The following is a 20,227-nucleotide window of genomic DNA, read 5'->3' on the forward strand; positions in this document are numbered from 1 at the left end:
AAACAGTACAATAATTAATTATAAAAATATCTGTATTTTGGTGACGGATTGTGACCAAGAAAAAAAAAAGTGGTAAGAAAATGTGTATCTTGGCCTGTCTTTATTCTAAAAGTTATTATAATTAGAAAATTTTCTTTCAAATGAAATGTACGAGAAAAATGAAAATGAAAATTCTTATAAACAAAGACACACAAAATAAGCATTCCAATTTTTGTTTAAGTAACAGTTCATCTCAATAGATCCATAGTGTTAGTTAACCAGAAAAAAACAGTGAGAATATCACTTTAAGGAGGAGCAATAAATCAGCTGTGTCATACTGCTTGTTGAACACGAGAAACGTTCTGAAGCTATGTTACATGACACCAAAAAGCTGTCTTTTATAATCAAATAGTGAACGTGATTGTGTCTGGATGATTTCCTGTGAGAAAATTGATTTGAGAAGGTATTCCATTGAAACCAGTCTTGGTATTCACAACCGATGCCTTTTTGAAAGTAAAGCCTTCTTTTTAATACACCAAAGAGAATGCTATAATCACATCTCATTCAAGTAACACTAAATTAATTAGTCTTACAAACTTATTTGAAATTAAAATTAAACTTGAAAATAAGTGAATGCCCTTCTGACCAAAGGAGTTGAGGATTGACCCACCACTGAACTTGATTTGGCTCAAATTTTCACTGAACTTGATTTATCTTAATTTTTATAAAGATAAATCTCATAGATAAATGACTGAAGATCTCTTTATCACCATGCCCAACATGTCAAAATCCAGATGTTTTAAAAGTTAGCTATTGGGCCGGCCCTGTGGCTTAGCGGTTAAGTGCACGTGCTCCAATGCTGGTGGCCCGGGTTCGGATCCCGGGCACACACAGACGCACCGCTTCTCCGGCCATGCTGAGGCCACATCCCACGTACAGCAACTAGAAGGATGTGCATCTATGACATACAACTATCTACTGGGGCTTTGGGGGAAAAAAATAAATAAATAAAATTAAAAATAAATAAATAAAATAAAAGTTAGCTATTATGACCTCCCAATACATGTATCTTTTTTTCCTTAGGGCAAGGATCTTTATCTGGATCTATAATTTATGAATGAACCTCAGATTCTGTGAAACCTCTGAAATTATATCCATAATTTTTTTGGAAGGGGATACCTTTTGTTTTTTTTTGCTGAGGAAGATTCACCCTGAGCTAATATCCACTGCCAATTGTCCTCTTTTTTTTGTATGTGAGCTGCCACCACAGCATGACCACTGGCAGACAAGAGGTGTAGGCCTGTGCCCGGGAACCGAACCTGGCCACCAAAGTGGAGCGTGCCAAACTTAACCACTAGGCCACTGGGATGGCCCCTGAAGGGGGATACTTTTAAAGGAAGATGGGTCATCAGATTCTTAAAATAGCTTGTGACCCACACGTCTCAATACCTAATTGACATCACTGTCATCTGGAATGTAAGAAAGTGAAAAACCAGAATCTAAGAAAGTTGTTGGAACTTCAAGGGACCATGTTTGAGTGTCTGTATCCAACTGAATTTTCATATTGATAAGTTAATTTTATGTACACCTTTTATTTGTTTCACTCAAATAGATTTCCCTCTTCCTTCACTGCAAACCAATCACGTATCACAGAAAATGCTTAAATGAAGAGGTATATGGAAATCTTTCACTTAGTATTTCTGAAAATTACTAAACTCTAAGGCTACATATTTTTCTTTCAGTTCCAAATAATTGTGTAACAAGAGCTATAATTTCTGCTGGAAACAAATATAAAGAAGTCCCAAAGTGGTTCACTCATTTAGTTATACTTAGTATAATAGGCTACTTAAAAAATAAGAAATAAACACTGCTTTTTGGTTCTGTGTGTTGTGCCTGTCATTTGCTAAAGAAGAGCCTGTATAAATACATAGTCCATCTTCATTTTTTCATCTTGACATTCCATCACTCTGTCTGTTACTCACTTCCTAAAAAGTCATTATAATTTCCTTTTCATACTCTTTTTTAGCACATTAACTGTTGGTGTCCCCTGCTACTTAACTTGTTAAAACTGACAACTGGGAAACCACTAATATATATAGGCAGGATTTTATCTTTTAAGATATTATTTTTAGAAATTCATTTAAAAAACCAAAACTTCCTGTGTTGCATTTTAATTTCCTTAATTGAAGAGGGTACTGCCCTTCATTATTATTTTGTTTTGCTTTGTTTGCTATCCCTAAATATGTAAGACACTTTCCTCATTTTTTTCCCCATGGGGCTATATTTGGCTTCCAAGTAGTTTGGTAGAGGATCCAGAGTTGTTATATATATATAGTTTCTTAAGAAAATAAAAAATATATTTATTAATACTTCCATTTTTAAAATTAAATTAGAATAGCCAGAACTGAGAGTATAAAGTAGACAAAATCCTTTTGTTTACAAACAACAGAATAGCCTATTTGGTTTACCAGGTCCTCCTGTGCTTATCAGATAATTTAGTTCATCAGTCACTCATTTTCTGAATATAGTCTAATTCATTTGAGATAAAAAATCAGAGCTTTTAAAAAAGTTATTGGCCACATTATAAGTGCTAAAAAAAATTCATCACAGGAAACAGTGAAACACTAAAACATCCACAGGAAAATAATAGAAAGTCTTAGATCTTCAACACTAACAGCAGTGATTTCAAGATAGTTTTCAAGTTTAAGTTTGAATGGTAATTTTTCCCTTCATAAAATATGTATACACTTTAACTAAGAAGAAACTTTTAAAAAGCAGTTTTACTGGGAGAAAAAAGTAGATCCATTTTCCTTTTATCATGTTGAATAATATATAATTTTAATATTGTGAAATTATCTGAACTCTGCTATATGAGAAGACTGATTAAAACTACTTGAAATAGCTAAGAAAACTTTATAACTTCTCTGTAATTTATTCATAAATCCACTGCCTGGAGAGAGTAGAGGATATTCAGATGGCTTAATTCAGTAAGTTCCTAATGTGAGATGTTTCAAAAGACCAGCCTGAAAGCAGTTCTTGTACCTTCTTATTAATAAAGTCCACAGAAAAAAAAAATGTATTTGTAAATTAAAAAAAAAACAGATTTTGGGCATAAGTTTTATTGTGTGCATAAGATATTCATTTCACTCAGTTTCTAGTCATATATGTGTCAATGACTTCATTGCCCCTCCCAAGATTGTCATTTGACCTTCATTCTCACTGATCGGTCAGCATGGTCTTCTGAAAAGGATATTAATCCTTAGAAGGAAATCCACTTCACTACCGCCACCAGAAGAGCATGTTCCCTTAGGATCTAGTCTCAGCTTTGCCGTCCAACAGGAGGAATTTATTCTCCACCCACCATAAAACACACACTAAACACAGAGCATCTTGTACAAAGTTGTATCTTTTTTTTTTTTTTAATTCAGGAGAAGTACAGAAACTGATACGTAAAAACAGTTGGTTTGATTAAATGCACTCTTTTCAACTAGGAACAATAAATTATCAATTTAATGTAACCAAACTCAAGGAGTTCACCTCTTGGTGAGTGCAGAGCTGAAAAGCACCATCAAGGCTGAAGTAGGTGAAGAAAAGGTTTATCGCTTGCCTAAGCAATGGCGAACATCTGGGATAGTTCCCCAAAGCAGTGTCTTTCTGAGCTTAGTGCTGCTGGAGACTTTATACACAAGAGTGCAGAGGGTAACAAGTTTATCTGTTACAACTGTGTAACAACTGTGCTTAATCAAGGCGCATGTGTAGCAGGTAAGCAAACCATTACATAAGTCCAAGATAACATACCATCACATAATGAGTTCAAAGTAACTTTTAGATGCTTGGGGCTGGAGCCTTTTGCAGGGGTTTTGCTGCAAGCATGCAAGTTTCTCTGCAAGATGGCAACATGTGTGAAACCCGGACAGCAACTTCTGAAAAACAGAACATTTAGTTTCTCCTTGTCTGGAAAACATTTGACAGACAATGGTAGTAATTGATCAGATTCTCAGTGACCCTTTCCTTTTCTGGTTCCCCGGGTCACAATATGAGAGAAATTTAATGAATTCTACAGATATGTAATTCAAGAAATTTTATTTTAGATACTAATTTGAACATTTTTCCTCACCCAAGGGACCAACATTACAGAGAAATAAAATTAACTGTTTGAAATTCCACATTCTTTTTTAATCTCTATTCTTTTTTTAAGTATTTGAATAAAGTATCACTTTTTTTCCAGTTTTATTGAGATATAATTGACGTGTAACATTGTACAAGTTTAAGGTGTACAATATAATGTGTGTATTGAGCAAAGACTAGCACAGTAAGTTTAGCTAACATCCATCACCTCACATAGTTACAAAATTTGTTTTTTTCCTTCTGATGAGAACTTTGAAGATCTATTTCCTTAGTAGCTTTCTTTTTTTCCCCATTTGCTTTGTCCTTATTTGTTTTTTTGTTTGTTTTTTATTGAAGTATAGTTGACATACGATATTATATTCGTTTCAGATGTACAACATAGTGATTCGATATTAATATACATTACAGAATGATCACCACAACAAATATAGTAACCATCTATATCCCTATTCTTAGCAGAGATATTAACAAAGTGAAATGAGCATGAGAGAACTGGATGAAGCACTGCTTACATCATCACTTTATCATGTTCTATGTAAACATAGCCCAAATAAGCATGAGCAGCTGAAACTCTTGGCAGAATATGTTACCAATCTTAAGTGTCTCTCTCATACTCACCAGGAGATTTCCAATGTACTCTGAGCTCCATTTGTGGATGGTGTATTAAAAGGTATTGTAACAGATTAAAAAGCAAAGCGTAATAGCTAAATTAAACAGTTATTAGAATTGCTTTTAAAAATGATGCAACAAGTTCATCTTCCACCAAATAAATATATAATAACTTATAGTTACACACATAGAATTAAGTTTGTCTTCTAATTAAGAAATTGTTTAAAGCATAAAGATGAAAGGAACTTCCCATATCCCTCAATTAATAAAAAGGCAAGAAGAGGCAGTGAATATAAATATACAGGTGAGTCACAGAAGAGAAAATTCAAGTGGATAATACATACACCTAAAAAAGTTCAACCACACATACTAAAAATACAAATAAAAATTAAATGCCATTTTCACTATCAAATTAGAAAATATCTTTAAAAGATTACACAAAATGCTGCTAGGTGTAGAGTAAACAGACACTCCCATATTCTGCTGATGGGATGTGAACTGGTACAATTTCTCTGGAAACAATATAGCAATATATCACTTGAACTTAAAAATAGTCATACTTACACATAGAGACAGAAAAAAAAAATAGTCATACTTTGATCCACTCATACCTCCCCATCTAAGGAGATAATCAGAAATGAAATCAAACACTCGTGTGCAAAGATGTTGTATTTAATATTACTTATCAAAAATTGGGAACAAGTTAAACATCTAACAAATTAACAATAATTAATTATTGGTCACTGTATTATGAAATTTTATTTACCTATTGGAGATAATGTTTTGGAAGATTATTTTACAATATTAGAAAATGCTCACAATATAATGAGAAGAGAAATAAGCTGGTGTGTCAATGAGTTAAGTTGTCAACTAATGTGCTAAGTATACACACGGAACCTCCTTTATAGAAAGTGTATATGGAAAGAACTTCATTCTTTTCAAAGGAAGAACAATGTAAAATTATTGAAAGTTTATGCAATTGTGATTCTAGACCTAGACTAATCATTAATTTATATTTGACAAAAAATATTTAACATTGCAGCACTTACATGCTTAGAACTATGACTACCATTGACTGAAAATTTTAGTTTTCATTTGGGATACTGTCAGCTAGAAAAATAAAAAAATGTTCTCTTAACCAATGCCAAAATACTGAGAAAGTTTCTTCGTAAGTAATTTGTCAATGCCAGTGATCACTGAGGAGAAAGAGCAGAGTAGACGGGAATCTGATTTGGACTCTAGAAAACAGCAGGACAGGCTGATACCAGTTCTCATGCTGATATCTGCTGATCAGCATAGAGGATATAACAGGTCTAGTTGCTTATTTTCCAAGCTCACATGGTGCTAATTTGAATCCAAAATGTGATGACTGGATGCAGACCTTTGCAAAGCTATGATGTGGCCACAGGGATGCAATTTAAAACACCAATGACCATATTATTAATAAAAATGATAGAGAAAGAGACACTAGCCATAGACTTTGCTTACACTTTTGTAGAAGAATCTGTGTAATAGAATCCATGATTATATTGAGTTACCTTTTTAACATATATTCTTAAGCTCCCTGGAAAGAATAGGGTCACTTCGTAATTTTAGTCATATTTATTTGACTGATCACTAACTATTGAATGATTTGATGCAACAGTCATGGGTAAATTAATTTGCAAGGTTTACAGTGAATAGACATATACTCTTCACTTGGAGACAGAACTGCTTTAGCATAAATAAAGGAAAGTCTCTCAAGAATTTCCCTCTACTTATTACCAGTGATCGCAAAATGTTAGAGGCTCAGAATATATACATTTAAAATGAGGAACCCAGATCTAACCCAAATGAAAAATTCACTTCCAAAAATCCAGTCTTCAAAATTTAAAATCAGCCAGAGTTAATCTATTTCCTAGAATCCATATTATATTTCCAAAGGGCAGAATGGTACTAAGTACACATATTGCTGTACACACATGCAAAAATGTAGTATGCATGTAGTCTCAGACGAGGAAAAATTTCTACTTTATTCACTAGTTTTTAGATGTCACCGTCAAAAATATACTAGTTTGATATTTCAGGTTCAGAAGAAATATGTCTTCTAGAAGTGTTGGCATTTTTATATGTGGATACCTTTTGAGAAAAAGTTCAATTTACACACACTGCTGTGAACATAATGGTTTTTTTCCAGGTGAGTTAGCACAGAAGGCCCACCTGACCACATCCGTATGTAAATAAAGGAAGGACTGTACTACTTTTTCTCCCCTTGTGGATAGATTGCTTCATATGACCTTCTGAAAGGTTCATATATGGCTACTTTGATTCATCTGGAGTTCTGAAATATCTGCATCACCAAAATTGGGCAGGGAGATTTTTATTTTCTACAAATGTCTCAAGGTAACATCAGCTAGATCTTAGATATGGAAAAATATCATTCGATTAAGCTTTTGAAATCTCTCAAAAACGAAAGGACATGGGGAAAAAAAAAAAGGACAGAAATTGATCTTGTGTCATGGATAGCCCAAACTATCATTGAAAGCTCAAGAAGATAAATGATAGCGTTGGCATTTTAACTCATTGCTAATTGGTTTCTAGCTGCTACAAATCTTTCCTTTTGAGAATTTATCTTTGGAAACATCAGGAAAATAGTAACAAATATATCATTCTCCAACAAATTGCTACCTCTTTTTATTTTGAGTCCAGAGCGCCTCCAGAAATATAAAGTATAGCAGGGTCTTATGCTGGAATATGGTCTCTTCATACATGGAATGGATATTGAAAAGAAAACCACTGAAGAGGGGACAGATAAATTACTGTCAAAATATCTAAACATTGTGTTTATTCAAATGTATTGAAACAATTTGGTCTTCAAAATGGGCTAAATTATTGCAGACTTTCATGATCTTTTGATTGTTACTATGTGTGTTTTGAACCATGGTTTAGAGTTGTATTCTTTTTTTTTTTTTTTAAAGATTTTATTTATTTATTTATTTTACCCCCAAACCCCCAGTAGATAGTTGTATGTCACAGCTGCACATCCTTCTAGTTGCTGTATGCGGGACGCGGCCTCAGCGTGGCCAGAGAAGCGGTGCCTCGGTGCGCACCCGGGATCCAAACCTGGGTCGCCAGCAGCGGAGCACGCGCACTCAACCGCCAAGCCACCGGGCCGGCCCCTAGAGTTGTATTCTTTTGACATTTCAAAATATGAAATGGCTCAACTATGGAGAAAATGTGACTTAGTGTACCTGAAAAGTATCAGTTTGTGTATATGGAGATCCAAATAATTCTCCTTGTGTCACGGATTGTCTGGTTAAATTTAGGTAAATTATCTAACAGCTCAAGACTACGGTTTTCTATCCTACTTTAGAGATAACTCTTTTACAAATACCAGAAAATTTTAAGAAGTTAAATGAGCTTTTTGCACTCAGTATTTCGGGAATAAAATGTATCATTTAACTATACTCCATTTACTTATTCTCTTATAAATTATTTTATAACGTCTCAATTTGGGAGAGTGCATTTATGCTATTACCATATCTTCTGCTGCAGCCACTTTTTCCTGACTACGTGGATGTTACTAAGATGTGTTATACATCTGAAGGTGGACCACCGTTCATTTCAGGATGGAGATGGAATAGAATGCTTGTTTAGCTTTTATTTAGCACACCATTCTAGATACTTCTCTTTGACTCTTGGACTAAACCTTCCTCTTTTTTGTCTGCTTCTGTTATGTTATTTAACATTTACTCAATTTCAATGAAAAAATTAAAATGTCCCTTCCCCAAATTTGCCTCGGTTTTATCATCTTAGATACTTATCTGTCATATTCAGCAGGTTCATAGCAACTAATCTACATTTTGCATCCTCATGCAATTTTCAAAAGTATTACATCCTTAATTTCTTGTTGGTTTAAACCATCTCGTGGAATAATGAAAGTTGAATTTTAGTGATGTGGTAAGGAGGTAATGAAGACCTTAATTACGCAGTCTCTTTGAGGAACTGAGCTCTTCTCTACGCCCTCATTCACTGGTTGTCTGAAATACAAATTATAATTTGCACATAGGAAGGCCTTCAAAGTAGAATTATAATAAACATTGTGATATCAGCTGGAATGAGGGAAGTTGAGAGGAGTTGGCTCATAAGGGGGATACTAAGCCAATACATTAATCAATGGATCGTGAAATCCAGTTCTTCATCTGTCCTAGATGAAATAGAGCTCATGCAAAGGCAGCTCAACTGCTTCAAGGTTTTGGCAGAAGATGAGTCTGAAAATGTTAACAAAATTGAGATTGTAGATATTCATCTTTTTTTTCCTTATACAGTTGTTTTGCCTATGAGGAAATGTGAGCCCAGAAAATTAAAGTGACCTACACAAGTTCTGCCAGTTTTTATTTATTTAACCTTGATTTTATTTATTTATTTTTATTTATTTTCTCCCCAAAGCCCCAGCAGATAGCCGTATGTCATAGCTGCACATCCTTCTAGTTGCTGTATGTGGGACGCGGCCTCAGTATGGCCGGAGAAGCGGTGTGTCGGTGCGCACCCGGGATCCGAACCCGGGCCGCCAGCAGCGGAGCGCACACACCCAACCGCTAAGCCACCGGGCCGGCCCTTAACCTTGAATAAGTCACTTAATCTTTAGGATTCCAAAATATCTGTCTCTATAAAATGGGGATGATTATGGTGGAATCTGATTCCTTTCTTCTACCAGTAAAGTTTTTATGAATCCTAAAAGTTCTATAACTTTCCAGTGAACTGAGTTGTGTCTCATTTCCCACAGAAAATTCAATAATAATATTTATTGAATACTTACTATTAGGTTTTATTTGCTCTTTGTTGCTTTAGTCCCAGGGCACACAGATGCAGTCAGATATGCTAATAATGCAAGATCAATATTCTATGGTTTCATCACTTCACTGATGCCCTCCTAAACAAACAGATTATATTTAATTTTTTCCTATTAATGTACATAGGGAAGGAAAGGATTATGGCTATTCAACTGTGATTCTCTAGTTGATTTTACGTGTTTTCTAACAATTTTGGTGAAGCAAAGTACTCCAATCTGAGTATACCATACTGTTTTGGTCAACAGTGTGGGCTCCAGAAGGAAGCAGACCACCTGTACATATTCAAATCCTTATTTACACTATCCTGAAGCTTCAGTCTTTGTACCTCACTGTGTGTATCGTCAAATGAGATAATTTCAGTTTTTCAGTAAGAATTAAATGACAGTAAGTATGTAGAACAATGCCTAGAATATATTTTAAGAATAAAATAAATATTGGATAATATTATGGCAAATAAACTTATATATTATTTCAGAGAATAACCCCATGGATGCAATGTAACACATATGGAAATAATTTTGGCAGCTTGGATTATGAGCCTGATGTTTATCTTATTTGGATTCTCCTTCACCCACCAGATACTTAATATTATTCTAGAAACTTGGGGAGGGTACTCAGAGACTAAATTTAAAAATTTGTCTCCAAGCTTGAAATCCATAGAGACAATCCATTGGAATACTGAAATCAACCCAACACTAAAAGGAAAACTACATTGAACATAAAAGGACATGAAAACATTGAACAGACGTTAAAACACTGTTTCTCCAGTGATTGGAGTCTGGTCTCAGCAAGGAGATTGTGGCCCAAATGCTGCCGATGTGTGAACAAGTTATCTTTTAAAACCGCATAGACTACTCCTTTCACCTCCTATGGTCACAAAATGACAACAAGATAGATTGCAAGTGAAATTTTGACTCAGTTCTTTACAGAAGGCCAAAAAATATTTTAAGTATTTTTCACAGAAATAAACTAATCCAATGGACTAATTTAGACCCAAAAAGTATTCAGTCTTTCTGCAAAACTTCAATATCAAAGCAAGGGCAATGGAAAATTGCAAACAAAAGTATTTTCGACTGAAAGAATGAAAACAGCTTCCATTTTCTTAGAGATATATAAAGCACCTAGCCTAAGCACTGGAAGGTATTAGCAATTCAATGTGCCTGTTTAAAAAATTCAGACATTTGTGCAATTATAACCAATGGGAACCAAATAAGCTGATCTCTGTGCATAGGAAACAACTGGTCATAATATCAATATTTAAAGTTCATCCTGGGGCCGGCCCGGTGGCGCAAGTGGTTAAGTGCGCACGTTCTGCTGCGGCGGCCCGGGGTTCGCTGGTTCGGATCCCGGGCGCACACCGACGCACTGCTTGGCAAGCCATGCTGTGGCGGCGTCCCATATAAAAGTGGAGGAAGATGGGCACAGATGTTAGCCCAGGGCCGTCTTCCTCAGCAAAAAAAGAGGAGGATTGGCGGATGTTAGCACAGGGCTGATCTCCTCACAAAAAAAAAAAAAAAAAAAAAAGTTCATCCTAATTTTGGAATCAATTTATGAATATCACCTTAGAGTCAGGTTACTCTGACCACATTGTTCAAAACAAAAGCAAAAAAACCCCAACAAACAAAAGACTCCACTGGAGGTATGCCAGATTTCAAGGTTCACGTGAGCACTTGGAAGAATATATATTGAATGGAAGATATTTAAATTGAAATTCATTTAATGAATTATAAATATCCAATGTTCCTTGGTAGATATTGTTATTTCTCTTTAAAAAGAAATCTATTTTTTTAGTAAAACATTGAAACGTTGCTTAATTAAAATATCATCTCTCTCCATTTGGCCTTTCCCAGATCTCTAAACAAACCTATGAATTATTAACTTCAAGACTATCTCACTCACCATTAACTTTTCCCAGATCTGAGAAGGCTCTTCACTAAAATTCGCTTTCCAAAATGAGATGCAATAAGGGCAAATGCAAAGCAGTCCACATACGGCAGGAAAATCACAAATGCAAATACAATTCAGCTAAATTGTGGCTGAATGTCAATTACACCTTTAGCGTAGTTCTTGGAAAATTCAAGCTTTCTTTTCGATTAAGTGATGTATTTAGAGAAGCAAATGAGAGCTGGAATCCAGGATTTCAGAATGAAATAAGTTCTGGATAAATTCAAATCTCACAGCAGAATCATATAACCCACAGACCATGCCTCCAGCTGCACCTGGATGAATGTGACAAACGCAAGGTTGTTTGAAACGAACTCAGCAAAAATTTTTAAAGCACTTGGACACTGAATGGGATATATTCCAGCTTATAAATTATGTCTTTATCTAAGAAATGAGATTCAAAATAATTGCTTATAAAATGTTTTGTGTGTTTTCATATTTTCTTAAGGTTTTAAGTATCCACAGCTTATGTGCATTCTGAGGTAGCTGTTATAAATACGCAATTTTCAAAAAAGAAATGCTTTTTATAAAATATATTTGTCAGAGAAATTAATCTTGATTACAATCAATTTGTTAATTTGTTTGGCTAACAAGAGTTTCCATGTATTGGTCTATCTTTTATTACCCTCGTTTACCATGGAAAATTAAGAAAAAGGACCACAGAAAAGGGAAAGTGGGGAATAAAGAAGATAATATGAAGTGAAACTGTCACTATTTGCAAATGATATGATTTTATATATAGAAAACCCTAAATAATCCACCAAAAAACTTTTAGAAGTAATAAGCGAATACGGTAAAGTTGCAGGATACAAAATCAACATACAAAAATCAGTTGCATTTCTATACACCAACAACGAAGTAGCAGAAAGAGAAATTAAGAATACAATCCCATTTACAATTGCAACAAAAAGAATAAAATACCTAGGAATAAACTTAACCAAAGAGGTGAAAGATCTGTACACCGAAAACTATAGAACATTGCTGAAAGAAATTGAAGAAGACACAAAGAAATGGAAAGCTATTCCATGCTCTTGGATTGGAAGAATTAACACAGTTAAGATGTCCATACTTCCTAAAGCAATCTATATATTCATTGCAATCCCTATCAAAGTTCCAACAACATTTTTCATAGAAATAGAACAAAGAATCCTAAAATTTATATGGAAAAACAAAAGACCCCAAATAGCTAAAGGAATCCTGAGAAAAAAGAACAAAGCTGAAGGTATCACACTCCCTGATTTCAAAATATACTACAAAGCTATAGTAACCAAAACAGCATGGTACTGGCACAAAAACAGACACACAGATCAATGGAATAGAATCAAAAGCCCGGAAATAAACTCACACATCTATGGACAGCTAATCTTCGACAAAGGAGCCAAGAATATACAATGGAGAAAGGAAAGTATCTTTAACAAATGGTGTTGGGAAAACTGGACAGCCACAGGCAAAAAAATGAAAGTAGACCATTACCTTACACCATACACAAAAATTAACTCAAAATGGATTAAAGACTTGAATGTAAGACCTGAGACTATGAAACTTCTAGAAGAAAACATAGGCAGTATGCTCTTCGACATTGCTCTTAGCAGCATATTTTCAAGCAGACTGGGCAAGAGAAACAATAGAAAAAATAAACCAATGGGACTACCTCAAACTAAAAAGCTTCTGCACAGCAAAGGAAACCATCAACACAATGAAAAGACAACCTAACAATTGGGAGAAGATATTTGCAAACCATACATCTGATAAGGGGTTAATCTCCAAAATATATAAAGAATTCATGCATCTCAACAACAAAAAAACTAACAACCCAATTAAAAAATGGGCAAAAGACCTGAACAGACATTTCTCCAAAGAAGATATACAGATGGCCAACAGGCACATGAAAAGATGTTCAACATCATTAACTATCAGAGAAATGCAAATCAAAACTACAATGAGATATCACCCCACACCCGTCAGAATGGCTATAATTAACGAGACAGGAAACAACAAGTGTTGGAGAGGATGTGGAGAGAAGGGAACTCTCATACACTGCTGGTGGGAGTGCAAACTGGTGCAGCCACTATGGAAAACAGTATGGAGATTCCTCAAAAAATCAAGGATAGAACTACCATATGATCCAGCTATTCCACTGCTGGGTATTTATCCAAAGAACTTGAAAACACCAATGCGTAAAGATACATGTACCCCCGTGTTCATTGCAGCATTATTCACAATAGCCAAGACTTGGAAGCAACCTAAGTGCCCATCAAGGGACGAATGGATAAAGAAGATGTGGGTATATATACACAATGGAATACTACTCAGCCATAAGAAACGATGAAATCCAGCCATTTGTGACAACATGGATGGACATTGAGGGTATTATGAAAAGTGAAATAAGTCAGAGTGAGAAGGTCAAATACTGTGTGATCTCACTCACTAAGTAGTAGATAATAACAACAACAAACAAACACATAGAGACAGAGATTGGATTGGTGGTTACCAGAAGGGAAGCGGGGAGGGAGGAGGGCGAAAGGGATAATTAGGCACATGTGTGTGGTGATGGATTGTAGTTAGTATTTGGGTGGTGAACATGGGAACATGATGTAATCCATGCAGAAAGAGAAGTATAATGATGTACACCTGAAATTTATACAATGTTATAAACCAATGTTACTGCAATAAACAAAAAATTTAAAAAAAAATTTTAAAATTAAAAAAAATAAAATTAAAAAAAACAAAAGATAATATGGGGCCGGCCCCGTGGCTTGGCGGTTAAGTGCGCGCGCTCTGCTTCTGGCGGCCTGGGTTCGGATCCCGGGCTTGCACCCACGCGCTGCTTCTCCAGCCATGCTGAGGCCACGTCCCACATACAGCAAATAGAAGGATGTGCTGCTATGACATACAACTATCTACCGGGGCTTTGGGGGAAAAAATAAATAAATAAAATTATAAAAAATATATATATATGATTGTTGTCTCCCCAAATACTGGTTATCATAGTGAATGTATTTTAAATATAAAAAGATCCCCATTGCTGCATTGGAATAGGATATATTTTGGGCATATTCATATATCCTTTCCATAATTCCTTGCAACAGTATAGGCAAAAAGCAATGAACATCCATCATAATAAAAGAATTACCCCAATAGTCAGTATACATTCCAAGATTTTTAGTCTAACATTACACAATTAATAATTTGGCATGTAAATATCATATGGCTGGTTACGTATATGCCAAATTGCTGCCCATCATTTGCTCAAAGATCTTTAATTCAACAAGCTCATTTGGTGAAAGGATATCATAACAAAATATTAATTACTATAGAATTTTTGGAAAATGGAAGACTATTATTGACTGAATTTCTATTTTAACTAAGAACCCGATTCTGTAGAGCTTCACAGTATTTGAAAACTTAATTATCAGATTCTTTTAAATGCAATTATTCAATAAATATAACCCAGTCTCAGAGAGGTAACTTAGGACACTAAGCTGTAAACTGTCCAAATCCCATTTTCTGTCCCCTCACGCCAGGGTCATGACACTGGCCTAGAGTTTGGAATTTGATGAAGCTTCTTCCTCTGTACCTAGAATTGGAAATAGCCTCCTGGAGGCCACTGGGCAAGGCAAATACCGTTCACTGGGCAAAGTCAACAAGGAAGATAGCAATCCAGAAACCAAAGGCAAAATTGATGTACGGGTCACATACCGAGCATTTTGGAAGAGACGGGGATGGGATAAATCTTGCTGCATTTTGGATGGCTGTGAGCATGGAAGATTGGTGGGGAGGGTAACAAAGCTGGATGGGGAACGTTACACAGGTAACACTGACATTTGCTTTAATGGTTGAGTGGATGTACATTTTATGGATGACCCTAGGAGATTTTAAAAACCACAAATGGTGTGGACGGTGGGTGGCAAATCTAGTTCTTCGCTTTTTCTATTGTCAATACTCTTACAATCTTATTTCTTATTGAAAATATTTCAATGTTTTGTTGAAAATGTTTCTTAACAGAATCATTATTTTCTTGCTGGGGTAAACACAGTATAAGGACAGACACTTAACAGTATTAACTTAGTTAACATTTGTTGAGTGCTTAGTATGACTTATGCACGGAAGTAAGCACTTTGAGCACTGTATCTTATTTATAATGTAGTAATGATTTATTTACATTTTACACGTGATGTAACTAATGTTAAGCAAGGGTATGTGAACACCTCTTTGTAATAAAGGGAGGAAGCTCATTTTAACACATAGGTAATTATGCCCTCTGCTGGCAGTTAGAAGTTTCTGTACCATCTACCTTTGGAAATGATGCTCTTCAGCATGAGCATCAGACGACGTCAGCATGTGGATTAATTATGCACTACTTTTATCACTGTGGTATCACTGTGGTTTGCTGACCTTCAGGTCATAATTCTACCAAGAAGACTTTGAAAATATGAGAGATCATTTAGGGAAATGAAAGATTCTTATACAAAGTTAGATCCCAGGAAATGATTTTCAAGTCGGGAGAAGAAATTGCCTTTAGTGGGGAAGGGGGAAGGGGAATATATTAAAATGTCTTGGAATTATTATTGGGAAAAAAGTGTGCTAAGGAAAGAACCATATCTAAGGTTGGATACTCGTGGCAATAATAGGAAATGGTTGTCTGTCCCAAGGATGTGGCATTTGTCATTAGCAAAAAACGAAAGACAAAAGCAAATAGTAGTAACCCACATAAAACGTATTTATAATCAGATTTTTGGCAAAATTGAGTAAGAATGAGAACTGAATAATGCCAATATGGCAATTTTTCCTAGGATGTAATTGGAAGACCTAACCATCATTCAAATCTTTGGATTTGCATTCCCACAGTTTCATTTGAAGGGCACCAGATTCGAAAAGTAATCCCTCTGATATTCTTCCTTAGAGGAAAAGTCTAGTGTAAGACTCTACTTATGATCCAGGAGTTGGCAGAAGATCATATTTCTCAGTGCTGTGTGTTCTGTCTGCAAGGTCGTCTGGAGAAGGTAACACTATTCACAAGGAAAAGTTACGATTTGTGGTAGGAAACATGGCCTCCTCTTTATCAGCTATTCTTCACGTTCTCATCATGTCGGCAGAATTTATCACAGGGATTACAGTAAATGGATTTCTTATAATCATCAACTGTCATGAATTGATCAAAAGCAGAAAGCTAACACCAATGCAACTCCTTTTTGTATGTATAGGGACGTCTAGATTTGGTCTGCAGATAGTGTTAATGCTACAAAGTTTTTTCCCTATATTCTTTCCACTTTTTTATGCTTTAAAAATTCATGGTCCAGCGATGATGTTCCTTTGGATGTTTTTTAGCTCTGTCAGTCTCTGGTTTGCCACCTGCCTTTCTGTATTTTACTGCCTCAAGATATCAGGCTTCACTCAGTCTTATTTTCTTTGGCTGAAATTCAGAATCTCAAAGTTAATGCCTTGGCTGCTTCTGGGAAGCCTGCTGGCATCCGTGAGCATTGCAGCTCTGTGTATCAAGGTAGATTACCCTAAAATTGTGAATGATGTCCTCAGGAACGCCACGCTAAAGAGAACTGAACTCAAGATAAAGCAAATTAGTGAAGTGCTTCTTGTCAACTTGGCATTAACATTTCCTCTAGCCATATTTGTGATGTGTACTTTTATGTTATTCATTTCTCTCTACAAGCACACTCTTCAGATACAAAACGGACTTCATGGTTGTAGAAATGCTAGCAGAGAAGCCCATATAAATGCATTAAGAACAGTGATAACATTCTTTTGCTTCTTTATTTCTTATTTTGCTGCCTTCATGACAAATATAACGTTCAGTGCTCCTTACAGAAGTCAGAGCTTCTTGGTGGTGAAGTCTATAATGGCAGCATATCCCTCTGGCCATTCAGTTATAATAATCTTGAGTAATTCGAAGTTCCAACAACCATTCAGGAGACTTCTCTGCCTCAAAAAGAATCAATGAAGAGGAGGACCAATGTAAAATATTTTGTCTTCTCTTGATATGGATTTAATGGACTTGTGTCTTGTTTTGTTTACTTTATATGTGTTTCGTGTGCTCCCTCTTTGGCAATTTCCTGCCCATCTACCACCCCCAGTATGTGTGAAGCACTAATTTTGATGTTGGATATCTCTTTTTCTAGGGCTTATGTACTTAAAAATAGTATGATAGTAATCTACGTAAATAACTAGTACTTGCATTGGAGTGCCAGTTGTGTTAGAAACCAGAAAAAAATACTAAGACTTCATTTGGCTGACCAACATAGTTCTGTTTTCTGTATTCCCAGCTCATTGAGAATCTTCTGGTTTAGGTGAGCAAAATCACACTGAGTTAGTCTAAGACTTGGAACAATATAATAATTTGGCTATTTGGTTACACATAACTATTTTTCAAAGAGATTCATTAGTGTAATTATTGGTAAAATGCAAATTATATGTTGACAGTATATGTCAAGGCAATGTACCCAGATATACATGTTAATGTCTTATTTTGCTTTTGATTTCAGTTACTAGTTCAGGTTGGTAAATGATAAGATACAAATAGAGCTGGCATGCCTGTGCATGTACACACACAATCTGGGGTCGCCATTTTTCACAAGATGAAGAAATATTTTTCAGCCCCTGAAGTGTTAAACTTATGCTCAAAGAGCATGTGAGGGTGGATGCTGACAATGAAGTCCCAGAAGGAAAACATTCAACTTGTGTCTTAACCCCTTAACTGGTGTCTTAATTCCCTCCAACTGGGAATCTTGTCTGGGGTATGGCAGCAGCAAATGACTTGGAAATCTAAGGTAAAAGCTTTGAAATCTGTTGCTAGATTTGAATGGATTCTGCTCTTTAAGGATCTTGAATAGTCTTGCTTTGGGGAAGAAAAATATTTTTTGCAGTATCTTACATCTCGATATCTGTTTGAATCTGTGAAATCCATGTTAACTCTAAAACAAACAGACAAAAAAGATATGTAGTTATTTTAATTGTAAATAAATTTAGTTAAAGTGGATTAAAAGTTGCCAGAATGAAAAAAAAAAAAAACTAGATGTGTGTGTGTATGTGCACGTGTATGTGTAATTTTTTTTTGACTTTACAAAATATTTTCACACACAATTGTTTATTTCATTCTCAGAACATTTTGTAAAGTAGGCAATGAAATTATCTCAATTTTACACTTGAAAAAGTAAGGTTTGGAGAGGTCGTTACACATGCCTAAGGTCACTCAACTACACTCAGTGGTGTAACTGAAACTCAAACCTGGCTCTTCTGTCTCTGATGCCAGTACCCTCTCTGTTTGGTTTTCTTTCCATTATCCTTTATAGCAACTTTAGATCCTGAAAGTCAGGATAAGAAATGACGTTCAACTTATGACCTACGCTGTCCTCTGACCTTTCTCTAATATGTCTCTAGAAAGTCAATTAAAAAATATTTCACAAATCTCTGAATTATTCTACTTTGGGTTCAAATTATTTATTTTCTATTTCATCTCATATTTGGTTTACTAATAGTTTGAAGTGATCTAAACACATGTGCCCCAATTTACATTTTAGTATCACTTGACTCACATGGTTGGGAAATTGCTGTGCCAGTCTTATTTGTTATAGGTCAGGTGAGACTGAACTCTCTGCTGGGAAAAACTGGTATTCACTATATTTACCCCCTGAGTTCTGGATAATTGTGTGACTGGAACTTACTCCTTAGATTATAGAACAGATCTATAAACTTTTGCATCATCCTGGGGGAGCTCCACCTCCCGTGGTCTCCAAGGCTGAGCTGAAAACCCCACTCATGTTAGTGCTTGAGTTACACAGGTCGTCACGGCAGAGATTGCCATACTGAGGTCTGACATCAATGGGCCACTTATATCTTTACTATATTCATTTCTTTTTTTTAATTTTAAAAATAATTTTAATAATTGTTTTTTCAATTGTAAAATAATAAAATTGGGAAAATACAGAAATAAAAGAAGGGAACTTGATATAATCACAGGTAAAATTTTCATATAGATTCTTCCAGTTGAATGTATATGAATCCATTCCAATTTGAAATATATATACACATATATGTATATATGTACATATATGTGTGGGTGTAATTTATTACATTATGAGGATCATGCTGTATATATACTTTATACTACATTTTCATTTAAATTACATGTGAGAAATTTTGCATTTTTATTGGCTTCATAATATTTCATTTTATGGATGTAACTTTGTTTTTAATCATTCCTCTATTATTACCCTGAACAAAGAAAACTATAGAGTTGAAAATAGTGTTTATATTATTGAAGGAAAAAAAGGGGTTCTCCCCCCAAAAATAAAATAAAACCAAAAAATGAAATAAACATCTACAATTAAAGAAAAAAGAGAATCTTTTATTATTATTACTATTTATACATGAGTAACCAAACTGGTGCTAATGCCTTTAAAGATTTTGGCTTGTGAATCCCTTGACATGGGGCTGTGGGCATGGGAACGCTTGGCATGTGCCTGTTGGCATGGGAACCTTTTGTAATGATAGTATGGGGCTAGGAATTCCTTGGAATGGGGCTGTGGCATGGCAGGCATTCTAAGATTTCATCAAGTCTATATAAAGAGGCATTGATGCCTTTAAAAGGAATTTCAATAGTCAGGTAATTAATTTTCTATTCCAGAATTGCTTTACTATTTTGTGTATATTATCTCACTGATCCTCACGACCCTGGTAGACCATATTACTGTCTATATTGAAGACGAGAAAACCTAAACTTA

The 20,227-nt window shown here is 35.2% G+C and overlaps 1 protein-coding gene across 1 annotated transcript; it reads left to right on the plus strand.

The window, feature by feature from the left end:
• The first annotated feature begins 16,539 nt into the window (after positions 1–16,539).
• LOC101390070 (taste receptor type 2 member 2-like) lies at positions 16,540–17,448 on the plus strand. Its single transcript, XM_004431395.1, has one exon. The coding sequence runs from the start codon at positions 16,540–16,542 to the stop codon at positions 17,446–17,448; it is 909 nt and encodes a 302-aa protein (XP_004431452.1).
• The last annotated feature ends 2,779 nt before the right edge of the window (positions 17,449–20,227 follow it).

This window comes from Ceratotherium simum, chromosome 1 (genome assembly GCF_057802395.1).
Source record: "Ceratotherium simum simum isolate JZ-2026a chromosome 1, ASM5780239v1, whole genome shotgun sequence".
In the NCBI taxonomy this organism is placed as follows: Eukaryota; Metazoa; Chordata; class Mammalia; order Perissodactyla; family Rhinocerotidae; genus Ceratotherium; species Ceratotherium simum.